The sequence below is a fragment of the Nanorana parkeri genome, unplaced genomic scaffold (assembly GCF_000935625.1).
Source record: "Nanorana parkeri isolate BGI_ZX_2015 unplaced genomic scaffold, ASM93562v1 scaffold1272, whole genome shotgun sequence".
NCBI classification, from domain to species: domain Eukaryota; kingdom Metazoa; phylum Chordata; class Amphibia; order Anura; family Dicroglossidae; genus Nanorana; species Nanorana parkeri.
The window spans coordinates 216,827-235,119 of record NW_017307540.1 but is presented as its reverse complement, the minus strand read 5'-3'; the positions used below and the strand labels follow the sequence as shown (position 1 = coordinate 235,119).

The following is an 18,293-nucleotide window of genomic DNA, read 5'->3' as shown; positions in this document are numbered from 1 at the left end:
CCCTTCCTGCTCTTTGCTGGCCCATTCCTCCTCTGCCCAGCCCCCACCCTCATGCCTCTGCTTCTGCCCCGGTCCTCCTCTGAATCTAGAGGCTGGGAGTCATACCCAGCCTGCTATTGGATATTTTAAAATGCAATAGCCAATAGCAATCTGGCTATTGCACCCGTCCACTGCCTGTTGTTATTCAGCAGAGGAGGACATGATGGAAAACTTTCTCGTTTAGTTCCCTCCTCTGCTGATCGACAGCAGGCAGTGGGCGGGTACAATTGCCAGCCTGCTATTGGCTACTGCAATTGCAGCTATTGCTCCAAGCCACTGCCTGCTGTGTCCAGTGAAATGGAAAGGTGACACTAGGGGTCTAAAAGACCCCTAATGTCCCCTTAAGAGAACCTGTCGCCTCCAATGTAACCCCCCCCCACCCCCATGTGATAGCAGTAATGTAAAACATAAAAGTTAAATTCAGAATGACTCCAGGGATATACAGCATAATGAAATGAGTTTGGAAATGCTAGAGAATTGCATAAATAATGCATTACACTAAAAATAAACCTATTAGATTTTAGTCGGCTGAAATCAACTTTAATTTTCATCGACTAAAATCGACTTGAATTTCGTCGACTAAAACTAGACTAAAATAAAAATAATCTGATGACTAAAAAATTATTTTTGTGAAATGACTAAGACGCTAATGAAATTTGGTGTCAAAATTAACACTGCTTAGAAGTACATTACACGTATTAATACAGCATTGTGGAGGAAATGTAGAGGAAAAAAATAACTACCTGTGTACCATAGATAAGCATGCACATAGAGACTAACATTGCAATACACCGCCATCTACAGCTCAAAAGACAAATCAGTACGTTAGAATATGCGGTTGTGTTTCCAACAGAAGACACATTGAATTCTGGGATTTTTTAAAAACATGTGATGCCCAACTATCTCCATAAACATGAAGCTGTTAAACTGGCCACACACGTTATGCTGGCAATTAAAGTAACATTATAGTCCGTGATGGACTACAATCTCTTGTTTAGTTTACTAATTTGTATTGAGATTGCAGTGTATGAAGGGAGCGAGCTTGGAGTGGTGACTACTTTACAACACAGACAGGGCCCATGGGGAACAAAAGTAGCCACCCTCTAGATTAGAAGGAAGGACAGTGTCGGCACCAATTCTGAGATGATTTGAGGATGTACAGCTGAGTGAAACACAAATAAGACACATTTTTGTTACTAGTTTAGGTACTTGAATACATTTTTTAGGTTTAACTCCGGAGGTTAGTGTCACTTTAAGGATCACGTCTGCTAGAAATCGAAGGCATAAAACAATCATTTTAGTATGTGAACAATCTTTTTCAGTGATCACATGGATGACCTGTCATAGTGGAAAATCCATTTGAATACAACCAATTAATCCTATTAAATGATTAAGTTTTAGCAAAAGACCTTTCGAAACTACTGAAAATGTGATTCACTTCTTGTTTATTGCTACTTGCATGGCCAGCATTATAATCTGATTGTACAACCTCTATATAATCTTTTAATTTATCAACAAGTAAGTAACGTGAGTGCCTAACCTAAAAAAATCCATTCAAACTATATCCAGTTAGGTAGGTCCTGGCACTTCATAGCTGTTGCTAAATACTAAGGACATCGCACAATTAGACTGTAATGGTTGTGGCCAGCTTTAACCTCAAGCTCTGTGTAGCCGTTTGGGAAAACATAGGGAGTCAAGTATATGAGATTTGGAGAGATGTATGTTAAAGGAGACGTTTTGGGAGAGTTGTGTGACACTACAGATCGAGTGCCGCGCGATCACAAACCGCTGATAACTCAGCTTACGGCCTTCTCACTGTAGAGAGCAATGACTATAAGTCATCGCTCCACGCAGGGATTCCCCCTCCATTCTCTGTTGCTCCAAAGCCCTTTGGAGGAACAGACAGGGGACAGGTGGTTCTGGCTCTAGAGAGGCAGAGCCAGCTGTCAATCAGGCAGCTGGGTGGATCCCGGCAATGTTATTGGGATCTTTCCTGGATGCAGCATGGCTCTCTGCTGTCAGCAAATAGTGAACAGTAGCCCTCTAGATGCTGACTTTGGGTCAAGGAAAAGCACATTATATTTACTTTTAATAACATGCAATTGCTAAAGGTTTTGTGCTGAAATTTGATAAATAATTTTTCAAGGCTCTCATGTCATTCTTCCATAAAGAGTTTGCCTGTAAGACGTTTTTCCATATACTGCTATATTTGCACACAACTGTTTGTGGTTACGTGTGTAGTTTCATTCTCTTTATATATTTTTGTAGCTGTTTCCACATGACTGCAGTTTACACACATGTACACATGTTTCTTGTTATCTACATCCTGGTAATGACAGGTCTCCCACATCTTTGTTTCTAAACAAGCGTGCAGTGACAGATCTGATTAATGTGAAGCTCTGACAAGAATTAAATGTTCTTTCTGTGACTGAACAATACAGACCATTGTATTAGCAGAAACCCTTCTTCCATTTTTGTATAGATTTACGATTTTTTGGTGTGGCACCATTGGACAGAGGTATCACCAATGCACTATGATAATAATATAGAAGAGTAAAGGGATGTGTTATCCATAGCAAAAAAAGAGAAAACATTTATATTCATTCAAATTCCAGGAGGGTTACTCACTATGGAGCCAAAGGATCCAGCGTTAGCTTCGGCTGATCCTTCGGCTCACTTCGGCTGCCTGATCCCTTCGGTTCAGTCGAACTGAAGGGCTGCTGTACGGGCTATTTATCAATGTGGAATGAGCCTCATAGCTGTATATCTGCAGTGTGAGATCATCTAAGGCACTGGGGTTCTGACTAACAGTTTCAGATTTGGAGTAAGATTTAGAGATGGCATTACTGTGCCATTTCCTGCTCTTCTTGCTAGAGGGAAAGCTGTACCTGAGCACCAGCAGTTCAAGGAACTCCCTGCTTCTGCTTCATTCATTCTGTGGATCTGTGCTTCCTCCACTTCTCCTGCTGCTTTTTTAATATTCTACCACCAGTCATCAGGGGGCCCGCTTTGATATGAGGAAGCAAAGCCTTGTTACAGGCAATACCTGTTACTAGTCTTCTGTTTGCCTTTTTTGGGCACAGATTCCATAGTGCAGGTCTTATTTAATTGCCAACATTTTAGAATGTTTTGCAGGAATACTACATCTGCCATGTACTCTTTATTGTAATTTTCAATACTGCTTCCAAGAGCCATGGTACACTAAAGGCAAACTTAAAGGAAACCTCTCACAATCCTAGGCAACTCATAAAAAAATAAAATCTCAATAATTACCTTTTTGTGGGCAGTTTTCCGGGTACAGTGCTGGAAATCAGGTCATTATGGCTGAAAGCAGATTTTATTTTCAGGCTGCACTGGGGCTGGAATTTAAGCAATTACACCCAAGCTGGGCCAACCATTACAATAAAGAACCAAGAGGAGAAACTCCTTGGGTAAAGGCTAACCATTGCAATAAAGAACCAAGAGTAAAGCTCCACTTTTACTGGAAATGTGTAGATTTGCATAACAATATACAGTAGAGGTGTATATATATATATATATATATACACTGTGTATACAATTTCATTATATTTTGATTATATGATCAGTTTGAATTGTCCAGATATGTTACAAGTTTACTTTAAACTGGCTTATAAATCACTTACTAAAGCTAAATATTCCAGTTTATACTGACAGAGCCAAGATAATATAAACAGACTGCAACACTATAGTTTAGTTAATAAGGTTCCAAACAGGGAACAGATCTCCTAAAGCAGAATTTTGTCTCTAGAGATCTAGGAAAGCTGGCAACTTGCATGTACATGACTTGCAAAGGACTGGGATTCTTGGCAAGTGTGAGGTTGTATCTTGTCAAAAATTCACAAACAAGACTCAGGAAGTCAGGGAGGAATGTCATTGTGGTGTTTATTTGCTATTTTGTGCCTTTCATGGCTATATGTTTGTCATGTGAGAAGCATTTGTGTGCATGGTGGATATAGAGATGGGTGATAAGGGAAGATCTGCTTCATCCAGGTCATATGTTCCAGGCAGCGGATTCACAGCTGTTCCCAGGACCTCCAGTTCAAAAAAAGGCCTCTTTATAAACGTAACTGAGTACTTATGTCTAACAGTGGCTTTTTGATGCATAGAAGGTTTTAGTAACATCACTGTTTGGTGAATTAGGAAAGCAGCATGTAAACCAGCAAATCAGTGAATTAAACTGAATTGTGTTTCTAGGAGATCTTATTAATACCAAGCTGTAGGCATTGGGGCCTACATGGGCATAGCTTTAATCTAAAACATACAATAACAGCATCGGTGTAGAGAATACACTTTCTCCTGGGCCCCCAAGGTCAGAAGACCAAACTTTGACTGCTAATTCAGTCTCTTAAACAGATGTGACTCGGATAACAACCTCTACATAATAAAACAACATTTCTCTTTTCTTTACATTCCTTTTCCTTTGTGTTAATTGTTGTGTGAGACTGTAGTGGGCTTAAACCTACTAAAAAAGGAACTATTTGACCTATTTTTGTTAAGCCCAACAGCTGAATGCGATAGTTAAAAAAAAATAAAAAAATATTAGATTTTTCATATAAACAAACAGTACAAAAATACACTGTTATCACCTGAGTTCAACACTCAGGGGCACAACTTAAAACATTGTTCCATCAACCTGAATGCGATAGTTAAAGTTTATTCTCAGAAATGCAATGGCACACTAACTGACAGGGCTATTCACAAAAGGGTGAAGAGTTTGGAGAAGGCAGGAGAAGTGAACAATCTAGGACAACATAGCTGATTTGGACAAATTCTCCAATTCAGCTCATTTTCCAGTTCAGCTATGTTGTCCTAGATTGTTCACTTTTCCTGCCTTCTCCAAACTCTTCACCCTTTTGTGTATAACCCTGTAAATGTTTGCACCAGAACCCTGCAAAAATATCAGCTTGGCTCATATTGGCTAAACTCTTTTAATCCCACAGGTGACTTTTTCCATTGAGGCCAAAGTTCGAGGCTGCCCCGCAGAGAGGGTGAAAACATTTAACATCAAACCTGTGGGATTTAAAGATTCCCTGACTGTGACCGTACACTTCCAGTGTGACTGTGAATGTCAGAAGAATGATGAACCAAACAGCGACTCGTGTAATATGGGAAACGGGACCCTCAGCTGTGGAATCTGTCAATGTTACTCTGGCTGGTTGGGACCACACTGCGAGTGCTCCGAGGAGCAGTATGACCCCTCACAACAAGACCGCTGCAGCCAAAAGGACAAAGGCGTCATCTGTTCCCGGAGAGGAGAGTGTGTATGCGGCCAGTGCATTTGTCACACCAATGACTTTGGCAAAGTGTGGGGGAAATACTGTGAATGTGACGACTTCTCCTGTCTGAGGTACAAGGGCGAGATGTGCTCAGGTAAAGCAAAACCTTAATGAATGTGAAGATGTTACACTTCCTCACAGCTTCATTTTATAAATAACATATATGTTAGCATGTGGATGTTTTGGTTAGTTTAAAAATAATATGCTATGAGTTGATGCTCCTTTAGCCAGGCAACTTGGTGTCTTTTGACACCAAGCTAGATTCTTTGTATATTACAAAATGTGGGTGCTTCCATAAGACTCTGGATTTCCAAGATCATAGAGCCATATACTGTAAATAATTTGACCTACAGGTCGGTTTCGTCACCCTCGCCTCTAAAGTAGGTTACACACAGACATGCAGCAGACAGTAGTAACTGTGGGAGTGCCCATTACATCACCAAATATTCTGCCTGAAAAACAATAGCATAACATCCTCTATGGACCACGCAGCATTGTCTGTAACTAATATGATTAATATGGATTACTGCCAAACATTTTTGGGAATCCTTGCATTTACCAAATTATTGTTTGCAAACTTCCCTGGGATTTAACAGGCCCTGTGTCATTCAGAAGTGAAAGGAAATCTGTGAGCTTTGCTTGAAAAAGCAAAGTCAATTTGGCTGCTGTGCCTACAGTGGAACTTCATCCAAAACATTTGTCAATTTTTAGATAGAGTGGAGAACTGCTGCTGGGGTTTTATTCCTGATTATGCCCCTGTTGGAGAGATTGTATTATTCATACATATATATTCAGTGGTGGACAGTTCTCATTGCCTGAGCAGTGCAGTAATACAGGGAGCCCAGGAGTCTAGAACGCTCACTTCCTCTGAACGCAGGTCCTCCAGGAGGCAGCAAGTCCATAACATCCTAGGCTTAGAGAAACTGAGTTGAATGATGCTGATCATTTGTTTGGCATCTTATTTGTTGTTAGAAACTGGAGTTCCACGATAAGGGGGAACTTGAACACGAGGAAGGGTCAGAATTTTACATATAGAAAAGTGTGAACACAGACAACAATAAAATCCTGGCAGAAATTCTCTAACCCTGTTCCACCATATCCAAAACTCAAATTAAAAAAGTTCTTGGCTGGAGCTACTATTTAAATTAGCTTCAACATCCACTGTCATCACATATAGGTCATGTATGTCTTCTGATAACAGGCAAAGTGACAAGACACAACAGTTGACCATAAGTACTATCCTTGTCGCACTCCTTACCGATATGTCCCTTGTAGTGGGGGGTGCTCGCCGTGACTGCGGATGGCGCCGCGAATGTCAGCAAAATTGTAGAAATGTCACCAGCACACCAATCATTTTAAGATAGCAAAAGCTTGATTTATTGAAGTTTTATGGCATATGACAAAAAACTTAAATGTGCTGGTGACATTTTTACAATTTTGCCAACAGTTGACCAGACCCATAAGATGTACTGTAGATGGGTATCATTGTCAGATGTGCTAGTTACATAGGGCAGATATGTTGTTTGCACACCTTGGTCAGTTTGCCTGATGAAGAGACCCTGTGAGTTTCTGAAAATGTTGTGTTTTCTTTTGATATGCTGAATGAATGTCAAAGAAGACGAATTTTGAAGCAGAAGGTGTGCTGACAACATGTCCTTCTCTATGGAATACTGTGGCACCATCCACCAGTTGTGCCAGCACCTGAATGAAGGAGTATACCGGTATAGTGTGTGATAGAGACCTATCTATGATATGTGCTAGTTACAAACACAGCAACATGCCTGTAAAGGAAACAGTGAGTGGCCTATAGATTATGGGTTTAGATAAAAAGTATGGTACATAGGAAGTTGTGTTATATGAGGTGCAATATATAAATCTTGAGAAATGTAGACTTCTACCTACTATGAGTTATTCAACAGACCTTGCCACATATATAACAACTCCTGTCTAAGACCGGTGTTGTGGTTTGCCACACTTTATTGTGCGATGGTTACTGATTCACTGGAAAAGCTGTAACCTACAGCTTACATTCTCCTAATCATTGGGGTGACCGGTATTTACTGCCTGTAGGGCTGGGATTCTGTGTCTGCTCAGTCACCGCTCACCTTCCTGTTTTAGAACACGTAATCTGCATTCGTCAACAAAGCATTAGATGACTGATTAGCTGCCTGGCCATGTCTAATCCCCAGCTCGTGGGTTTAATATCTGGTAAAGTTACAACATCAGGAGATGACAATTATGATTATTCATGTCAGCATATTAACCCCTTCGTGACTGACGACGTACAGTGTACGTCGCCAGCATCGGGGCTGTTTAAACAAACTCCCGGCGACTTTTGCCACCGGGAGTCTGTTTAAACTTGTAGAGCCGACTGTCGGCTTTACAACAGAAGCGATTCTGGCGACTTACCTGTCGCCAGATCGCTTCTGTGTCCCGAAGAAGGGGCCGCCCCCGCCGGACACCGCCGCCGTGCTCCTTTGCCCCTCCTACGGCCCGGGACCGGCGTCCTTGGTGTCCGTGGGGAGCTGGGGAGGAGGTCGACCAACTTCCGTTTCGTCGGGTGCGCCTACGTATGAAAACGACGAACGCGCTACACATGTTGGGTATCGCCGCGCACGCCGGAGTGAGAGCAATAATTCTAGGGCCAGTATTTTGGGGTATCTCTAAATTGATGACCTGTGGGGGCTTTTAAAGCGTCTTCTGTGGACTTTTTGGGGTACTGCAGTTTTTCACCGTTTCACGGACGCACGCAATTTGTAAACCGGGCATGTTGGATATCGTTTTACTCGTTGTAACCTCATTTTTTATATTCCATTTAAAAAATGGGTATTTTTTGTGTTTTGGAGCATTTAATTAAATTTATCACTAAATTTTGGGGTTTGATAAGGAGTTGCGCTAATATTGCGCAACATAAAAATTTGCAACTACCACCATTATATTGTATAGGGTCTTGGCATTCAGAAAATATATAATGTGTGGGGGTTTTAAGTCATTTTCAGGCCTAAAATGTGGAATATAACATGGGTGCAAAAAATGAAAAAAAGGCCTCAGTCATGAAGGGGTTAAGTTAAGCTTCTGATTAAAGGGATGATAACTGTTGTGCAGCCTAATGGGGAATCTGTTTATTAAATATTCACCAAAAGCTGACGTTCTGTGCGAGTCCCTTGGGGTTGTAAACTCTTCCTTGAACAGTCTCTACAGCCCCTCTCCTTTATGCTAACACATACCAATGGAGCCCCCATATGACTACATGTTTGATCCGGACAGTTCAATAATTGTGCCTATAGCTGAGAAGCTCAGAAGATTGGGTGGGCCACCCCATAGATAGTCAAATCATCACCTTGTTAGAGCTAGAATGTAAGCTGACCATGTGTCACCTATCTGTGAAGGCACTTTAGGCTCTGTTCACACCTGGGCGTATCGAAAATGCGCGTTTGTCGCGCGTTTCTACCGCGATTCGCGCGTTTCCGAGGGCTACTTGCCTGTATCCCAATGGAAACGCGCAACAAAAACGCCACAAAGAAGCTCATGTACCTTTTCAGGCGTAGGCTGTTTTGTAGCTCGTTCAGACGGGCTGAAATACGGCAAGGTGTGAACCATACCCATAGAAAACAATGGAATTTTCATGTTTGAGCGTTTTGTAGAGCGTTCGTAGAGCGTTGAACGCGCTACAAAACGTACAGGTGTGAACCAGGCCTAATAAGGTTTAATTCACCCTGCACTCCTGTGCATGTTATCTGGGGAGTATAAGCAACTTGAATGCCTCACAGATTAAGTTTTCTTGTGTTTAGATGTTGCTGATTTAATGTGGGTTTTAGGCGTGTTTCCTTGCATTTAGAAGTTCTATTCAGATCCAAGATGCACCAGATTTAGTTTTTTCCTAAACGCAGGTAAACTGACTGTAACTGAACACATGTAATCACAACGTGTGAATGAACCCTTTAAGATACCATTAGATGCGTATATGTATGTATATATATATATATATATACACACACATTTAGGAAAGCTTTCTAAATGCATATAAATGCATCTAATGGAATGTGTTTAATTGCCCGTGCAAATGATGCCTTTAGTTATATATATCAAAAAGTGCATAAAAAAATATTTTGGCAGAGTAATAATCTTTTCTATACCATACTCAGGGAGTTCAGCAAGGCGTGTCTGCAGCTTTCCCATTTTATAGATCTCTTGAACTATGCTAGGAATCTGCAGCTTGTTCTCACCTGCACACACACACACAATATTGGAGGATTTCCACTCTGACCTTTTCTAAATGGCCCTGACAGGCCGGGAGAGATCACATTACACTGTCTTTATAATGGCAAACTATTGTTTTTTAACATGAATGTGTATTACTTCGCCTTACTTTTCCAAAGGATAAGGCATAATTTCCGTAGCTGCTGTTTCCTTAAAAGAGATTATAAAATAGACTTTTTGCTGTCTGTGTTCCATTGGGGAGGTTAACCCCAATTTCCTGTCCTAGAGATTCATCAGGAAGTGAGAAGAAAATTCTCTAAAGTGTTGTATTGCCCTTTAAGTCCCCATTTACACAGGAACCATTTACAATGGTTTATGAGCTGCCAATCAAAACGCGCGTCTTTGTGAATGTGCGTTAAAATGTGCATACAAATGTGTGCAAATGACCGCATGCTGCTAACGTGCGTATAAACGTGCAAAAACAGTGCCGCCTAGGTGTGAACCAGAGCTAAGAACTGCACTGCTGCTGTCAGGAGCCTCCGTGTCAAAGAATATTGGTCCTGTTCCAGCAGATACTAAATCAGAAACTGGCGATCCAAAAAACTAAAGAGCTACAAATAGTATCTAAATAGAATCAAAGTCTATATAGCTCTAAATAGCTTCAAAGTCTATATAGCTACAAATGGGACCAAAATGTAAATAGTTACAACTGGTATGGAGACAAATATTGTCACAAGCAATATGTTTGCGGAAGGTAAAACTAACTAAGGGTATAAAGTTCAATCATTACCTAATCTACCGTACTGCATTCTGTTCCTTTTAGCTTTCTTCTACAGCCTGAAATTAGACGGCAGAAGGAATTACAAGACTGGAGAAGTAGCTAAGGTTAATTAGCCAGGAATGGCCACATACTGGGCTTATTGTTACACAATATGAATGTTTGCAGTGACATAATACAACAATCTTCCCATGTGACTAACATGAACAGCCAAACTGGTAGACCTCAATAAGCCAACATCTCAAGAGATTTAATGAACTGGAAAGTTTTGATCACCTTTCTTTCACCCAGACTGATAAAGCAGGAATTATTAGAGATAACCTAGTCCTGTGTCATACTAACTCATAGACAGTAATTCATTGAGTATATCCAATGCCTCAGTCTGTGGCCAGTGGCACCACCCCTTGATGGTGAGTCAAGTGTCTAGAATAACATACCAAGTCTGGTATTAAAAGTTGCATCAGAAACCTCTTACCCACATTCTAACTCTGATGCCCCAAGTACATTTTAAATCTACCCCTTGTTTGTATTCTTGTCTTTATTATGCCAGGAGCCTCTGTGCAACACTACTGGTCTCTAATGTTCACACTTTTAATATAAAAAATAATGTGCTTCAGGTCTGCAGTGCCCACAGTATGGCCCTATGTGTGCACAGTGAGTGCTTGTTTTGACCATGACAAATATTGCATTACTGCCCACACAATTCTGTCCATCATGTACACCATATCATTGACATGTTCCCATTGTCCAGAATGATGTCCAGCAACAGGAACTAAAAACAAAATCCCAGTTTTTTCTGTGTCCCTTGCTGCCACTAATTAATAATTTTCTGCACCAATCACTGTGGAAGGAAAGCATTATCAAGCCCATGGCTTACAGGGAGATAAATACTGATATATCTCGGGTATATGTATGAATAGGCATAACCTTTCCTTTTGGGAAATAATAGTTTAATAAAGTTAAAGCCATGCTATTGTGAAATACAACGGATTTAATTTTTGCTAAATTATAGGGAACATTAAGCCATGCCATGGGGAGAAGACATAATTGTGGTTGAACAGCCGGATGTGAGACAGTTTGTGTGGGATAAGTAGCCTTTAAAATGTTATTTTTTTGGAATTTATAAACAATACAAATGTGTTATTTTGGCTATAATTCCCCACAATTTGCTTGCATCATAGTTCATGTTACACTCTGAATAAGAGCTTATTTTTTCCTGTTCCATCAAAACTTGACAAGATTAGAAATAGTGTACATATAATGTCTGTTAATTACGACCTGGCTCAGGTAGTAGCCTTGGTGTCTGTGTAATGGATCTTCAGTAAGTATGAAGGAGCAGAGGCCAACGGCTGACTCTTCATTCTTGCAAGACCTCTCGGGATTTCAGGGTCTCAAAAGCATGCCACAAGCATCATTGTGGCTCTAAAGTCAAAGACGGCAGCATATACTGAATAATGCTGTTAAATATTAGCAACGCTAGATTAACTTGAGGATCGCCACCTTCTAACACAGACATTCACAACCAAGGCTCTGTGGAACCCTAGGGTTTCTTCAGAGGTTGCTAGGAGTTTCTTCAGCAGTGAAAGACACCTACCACCTATGCTAAGGCTAACTTTTTCCTCTGACATCCAGCCATAAGGCACTTTTTCACGGATCCCCAATTTCAGTGTTAAAAATTTTCCACTGTCCACCAATGTCAGGGGCTCTTGTTCGACTAGCCACCAGTGTATGAGGGCATTTCTCCATTGACCACCAATTTAAGGGGCTTTCTTCTACTGACCAGCAGTGTAAGAGAGCATTTCTCCATTGTCCACCAATGTAAGGGGCTTCTCTTCTATTGACCATCAAAGTATGAGGGTATTTCTCCAGTGACTGACAATTTAAGGGGCTTTCTTCTACTGACCACCAGTGTAAGAGAGTACTTCTCCATTGGCCACCAATGTAAGGAGCTTTTCTTCTATTGACCATCAAAGTAAGAGAGGATTTCCCCATTGACCACCAACTTAAGATGCTTTTCTTCTACTGACCACCAGTGTAAGAGGGCATTTCTCCACTGGCCACAAATGTAAGCAGGACTTTTTCAACTGACATCTACTTCCGTATTTCTGTTTATTATTCTTATTTGTTATTTCAGGAATTTACTAAAGGTAATTTCACCCTTTAGAGCAGGGGCACCCACTATTTTTGAGGACAAATGGCGATCTACCAGTGATCGCTACGCGATCGACTGGTAGATCGCGATCGACCTTGTGGGCATCCCTGCTTTAGCAAGAGGGTGTTAAAAATTATCTGCTTTGGGGATCAAATGCTCTACCTATGCCACATACTTTAAAAAAAAAAAAATAATAATGCTACATACTGATCACACTGCGTACCTTGAGCTGCATATATAATCATTTTCAGAAAAGGCTCCCTAAAACGAAAAAGTATTAAAAAGGTTTCTCTGGGGAAAAAAAGGTTGAGAAAGACAGGTCTAGCATATGCTGGTGCTATGACTGTTGATGTGCTAGTTTAGGAAGTGGTAAGTGTCAATGTGCAGCCTTTCCCCACTGAATAGATGGTCTTGGATCTCGAGTTTTCTGACCATTTACCAGGAGCGCCCTCATGCTTTTGTATGTCTATAGGGAAATCCTGTGGTTTAGTGCCAGAGTGGGTACATCCGAATTACATATGTCCGCATATAACTTCCATACACACCTACTGGAAACTTGTATTTACACTTCAGTGCAGTTATATTATACCTAAGTACTGGTACTTTGTACCTCACTATGAGAAGAACAAAAACACCAACAATCGTATTGATTAAAGTACAAGTAGTAGTTTCTCCTGTCATGCATGCAACACTTTGCCCCATCTTTCTAGGTGGTTTGATGATGAGCTGCAATGGTTGAACAGTGATGGGGGGGCATCGAACAAAGAGATGAATGCTGAATGAATGCTGATTGACAGCACTTGTCTTGGGCACCAGGCACAGCTAGTGTGTGGAACATGGGAACTGGATGCGTTCCGTTTACCTCTGCATTCATAATGACAGCACTTGTCTCAGGCAAGCACTATCAATCATTGTCAGTATGGATGATGTCAGCAGACCCAACAGGCATGAGCATTGAACAGGGGGCGGCAGCAACTGAGCTCTCCATGAACTCAACATTAGTAATGCTCATAAATTGGGCTTCTATCAGGGGAGGAGAAGGGAAGCTGGAAAGCAATGACTAACAAAGGGATTTTGCCCCCTGCAACTGTAATTCTTAATGAACATGGAGAGTCCATTTTTCACATTGGCACCAGAATCACAAAAGTTTGGATGTATAATCATATATTGAATTAAGTCTGACGCCATTTATCTAAATACAATGTAGAGGGCACAAAGGAGCCATTCATGATTTGTTTTTCTTTTCAGAGCTGAAAAAATAGATTGTTACTTTAATTCCTTCTCTTCTCGCTATCATCCCACAGGGCATGGACAGTGTAACTGTGGTGACTGTATCTGTGAATCTGACTGGACTGGCGATTACTGTAACTGCACCACACGCACAGACACCTGTATGTCCAGCAGTGGGCTCTTGTGCAGTGGTAGGGGGGTGTGCGTCTGTGGCAAGTGTGACTGCACCCAGCCTGGCTCCTATGGGGACACCTGTGAAAAATGTCCTACCTGTCCTGATGCCTGCACCTTTAAAAAGTGAGTAACAAAGACATGCAACACCATAGATCATATATAAACTATAAAAGAAAATAGTGGGAACAACTTCCTGAAACCCGTAAGATGTGACAATTAAATTCTGATTGGTTGATTTGGGATACAAAGACAGTTTGCTGCCATTCTATACTTGGTAAACCCTGCTTACTTTAGAGTTCAGGATACCCAATATCAAAAGCATCCCCACCTTTGTGCAGAAACAGATATTTGCCATATATGAGAGTTTGCTGTGCATCCTATTGCTATATTGCATGGTATTAATATAACACTCTAGCCATAGCTCCTAAAAAGCAACACTCTTAGGGTTAATGCCTACAGCCTATCACTTGATATAAAGTACAGCTTTTTCTTTTACCTATAATAATTGCTTTTTATCCTATATCAAGGGGGTGTGTGGAGTGCAAGAAGTTTGAGCGTGGCCCTTGGATGAATGAATCTTTGTGCAAGAGGATTTGTCGGGATGAAATTGTACCTGTACAGGAACTTGGTTAGTATCCAATGTGATAGTAGACAAGAACAATACATTTATTTTTGTTTTCAGCTCTGGCAGTCTGGTTCCCTGGTAAAACTAGTAAAGTAGACCCTATACTATTGTTGGCCATATACCAGTAGAATTCAATTAGAAAAAAATAAATGTTTTGAACATTCGAGCACGGCACCCAAGGAATTAGTCCGAGTAAACCAGATAATGCAATGTGTACAATAGAGGAGGTCCTCTGGATTTTTTCTTAAAGTTTATGCAGCGTAAGCCATAGCATTCACAAAGTAGTACTCCATGCTTCATCAGCTGTAATAAAAGATTCAGAGGGCTTTACCTATTGGAGTATGGTCATTGCATTATCCACTAAAGCAGCCCGCTAGCATATAACCTTTTCCTACCTGAACAGTTAACCATCTCCTAAAACAAGCCCATCCCCACCCCCCACAAAAACCCACAGTTGTGCCCTTAACTGTTAACTTGTCCCCTTAACTATACTAGGTAAGCCCTGCTGTATTTCATAACACAACTCATCATCATCAACTCATAGCATGCAGTGCTGCAATAAAAAAAATGCAGTGCATATATTTCACCGCCAAGATGAATTCAGCAGTTACATTTTTACCTTGGTCTTCCAGTGTTTCTCTCTCTGAAAGTATGATTTGATAATACAATACAAGCCCCCTTTTAATTCAATATATATAAAGTCAAAAGTCTTAAAGTCATATATAGCAGATTTTCATTCTATGTCTCCTGTGAACTTTGCACTTATTTTATGGTATAGTATATTGGAACTAGCCAAAGGTTAAATGTTGATAAAGCATTCTGTATAGTACAAAGACTCAAAAAATGTTTTAATAAATTGAACATGTGTGAATCTGCCTCAGTGTAGTTCATTCTGTGTTCCCAAAGCGCTTTGAAGGAGAATCCCCCAGCTGTCTAGATAAGAGGCCCTTTCATTCTCTCTCTATTTTATTTATGTAATAATGTATATTTCATACACTGTTTTTTTCCTTAGTTGACAATGGGAAGGATGCTGTGAACTGCACTTATAAGGATGAGAATGACTGTGTGGTTAGGTTCCAGTACCATGAGGACTCCAGTGGGAAGTCTGTGCTGTATGTTATCAATGAAGAAGGTAATCCTGCAGATAGCCGACAACTGTTTCATGTTCTATTGCCATACAGATTTATACTCTCTCCGAAAGACACACTTATTATATTAGTAGTTAAATATAATAAGTTAAATATAATAAGTTAAATATAATAAGCTTTGAGAGGGTTTAGTCCACCCTCTCAAAGGTTCTAATCGTTGTGGAGGTGAGGTCTCTGGATTTTAAATTCCAGCTAAGTTCTCCCTCTATAGACAATACTAGGGTCTATATTAGAGAATGCAGCTGGAGGAGTGAGATATCTGTTACAATTGCATAAAGGGTACAACATCATAGCATGGAGGCAGTGCCAGGAACACAGATCATGAGATTTACCATTGGGTCCCAGATCCTAGTGATTCTGCCTACTAAAAGTTTGACCTTTATGATGGACAATGGAGAGAGAAGGTATAATGCTTATCACTTTTAATGGGCCACTGTAGGTTTGCTGCAATAATGAGTGTGTATAAACATGGATGCTGCGTTTTAGTTAAAGTTAAGATGCTCCTGGTCTTTAGCAGGCATATGTATAGGTGATGAAGCAAATAATGGTCACGGCAATCTGTGGCATTCTGGAGTTTTACAGTGTGTAAAGTTTGAGGCTGGTTTGAGGCTGGAGCCAGAGATGGAAAACAGGCCAAGCTTCGGATAGTCAACAGAGAGTTGATATGCAGAAGACAGACAGAACCAGAACAACTGGCAAAATTACAAAGCAACTCCAAAAGCACAAAAAAGGAAGGTATGAACCTTTCTGCACATGAGCTCAGAGTGATTTATAGTATTTTTATTTTTTTTTAGCTTTACTTACCTTTGAAGATGACTCTGGAGCTGAATGTCAGGGCTACTGAAGCCAGACATTTACTTACCTGCTAACTGCCTAACCTCATGTTGGTTGTGTCCCAAATCCTGGGTGCCCACATTGAAAGAAATAAAAGGAAATGGGGAGGCTTTGTCATTTGAGACTGTGCTAAGTTCTAGTTGACAGGGCAGTAAGATTCAGACCTCATTAGGACCTGTAGGAGCTGAAAGGACCTCAATGGGCCTTTCAGCTCCTACCCTCAGCTCCACGGTCATCCTCAGTGAGAGTTATTAAAGTTAAATAAGGGGCCAATGTCAATCTATTATAAATAAGCCTGAGCAAATGTATTAATTTTACAATAGCTTTCACATTTTTACATAAGCCCTGTCCTGACTGGTTCTCTTTAAAACCAAGACTGGCTGCAAGGAGCAGCACCTCAACATTCCTTTCTTCCACCCTTGATATGTGTTGTATGTTTTAATAGTAACTGGGATTTTTGCTGTTAAAGACAGAAATGCTAACCTCATCTAAGATGTTTAGAATAACAGTGCTTTTTATGGCATGCCTCCAACATTAAATATTAAGTACGGCCAAAGTATACAGTCAACATTTGTAAAGATCCACCTGGTAGATTGTTTCTAGCAGAGAATGTGTTACATTCAAAGTTTTTGCCTGACATTAATCAGTATTTACGAACATACATACCGCCCACTCTAAACTTTTTATAACAAGTCCCAGTAACCAAGAGATGCGTGAGAAAAAACACAAACTTTACAGGAATTCTTCCAGCCCCCTCTTACGAGCTGTTATATACTTCCTCGTCAGTGCCCCATTCTTAACTCTTGTGTACCAAGCACTGTCAGTCTCTGAAAAGCTATTTGGAATCTGAGGCTTGATGTATACATATGGTGGTGAAGCCACAGCTAAAAACAAGTTTAATAATTCTCATAAAGTTGAGTTCAGTTATTTTGGTATGTGCATTCCAGCGCGCCTGAGAGAAATTGCATCTAGACTGCTGCGTGATGTCAGCATGGGTTCCATTGAATCCAAACCATTTAATGTAGCTATTTGGGCATTGTTTAAAAGCTCTATTGATGAGCTATCAACACTCGAGTTCTTGGGGCTACCTGGGAGGCTCCTCCTATCCTTAAAGAATGTATTATTTTATATTATAATATTAAGAATGCCACAGGAGGTGCAGGAACATGCAAAGAACGGTAGGAACACCTAAACTCTTGCTGGACAGCTATTGTAGAACCTCTATAATGAAAGTACTTAAAGCTGAACTCTGGGACAAATATTGTCTAAATACAAGAGCCATGTTTGTTCTTACAAGCCTCTTGGTTTGCTTTGTGTATTTCTTCCAGATTTGTGCAGTGATCCAGTGTGAAACTTTCCTCTTTGCAGGAGCTTCCTCTTATAAAGACCAATCACTGCTGCTCTCTCCTTGTGCAGGGTGACTGGTATCTGATACATATGAAGAATGTCACCAGCACACCAAAATCCTTTCAGGATCACCAAGTTTTAATTTATGCACAATTTATGGTTCTAACCCTTTTCCACTCTATCCAACCACTATGGAAAATTGTTTTGCTGGGTTCTATCCCTATCCAAAGCCAATAAATTGTGGCATTTTAATTCACCCACTGGCCTACTTGCTAAGGAACCGGAAGCTTCATGTTGGAATTCATCCTCTGAATGTGGCTGTCATGCTTATGAAATCCCTCTAGCTGCTCATACCCTTTTTTTATGTATGGTTCTGAATTTGAGCCTTCATCAAGCCACCAGATTTCCCTGTAATCCCCCATGAGGCACAGGGCATGAATTACAGAGGCTGCAGAAATCTCCCAGCTTC

The 18,293-nt window shown here is 40.6% G+C and overlaps 1 protein-coding gene across 1 annotated transcript in view; it reads left to right on the top strand.

Moving 5' to 3' along the window:
• Nucleotides 1-18,293, top strand: part of ITGB3 (integrin subunit beta 3) — a 50,243-nt gene that overhangs the window by 28,395 nt on the left and 3,555 nt on the right. The window contains exons 10-13 of the mRNA XM_018569010.1: nt 5,001-5,430; nt 13,771-13,993; nt 14,398-14,498; nt 15,508-15,627. Of these exons, the coding sequence (XP_018424512.1) occupies nt 5,001-5,430; nt 13,771-13,993; nt 14,398-14,498; nt 15,508-15,627 (874 nt within the window). The remainder of the gene's footprint in view (nt 1-5,000; nt 5,431-13,770; nt 13,994-14,397; nt 14,499-15,507; nt 15,628-18,293) is intronic.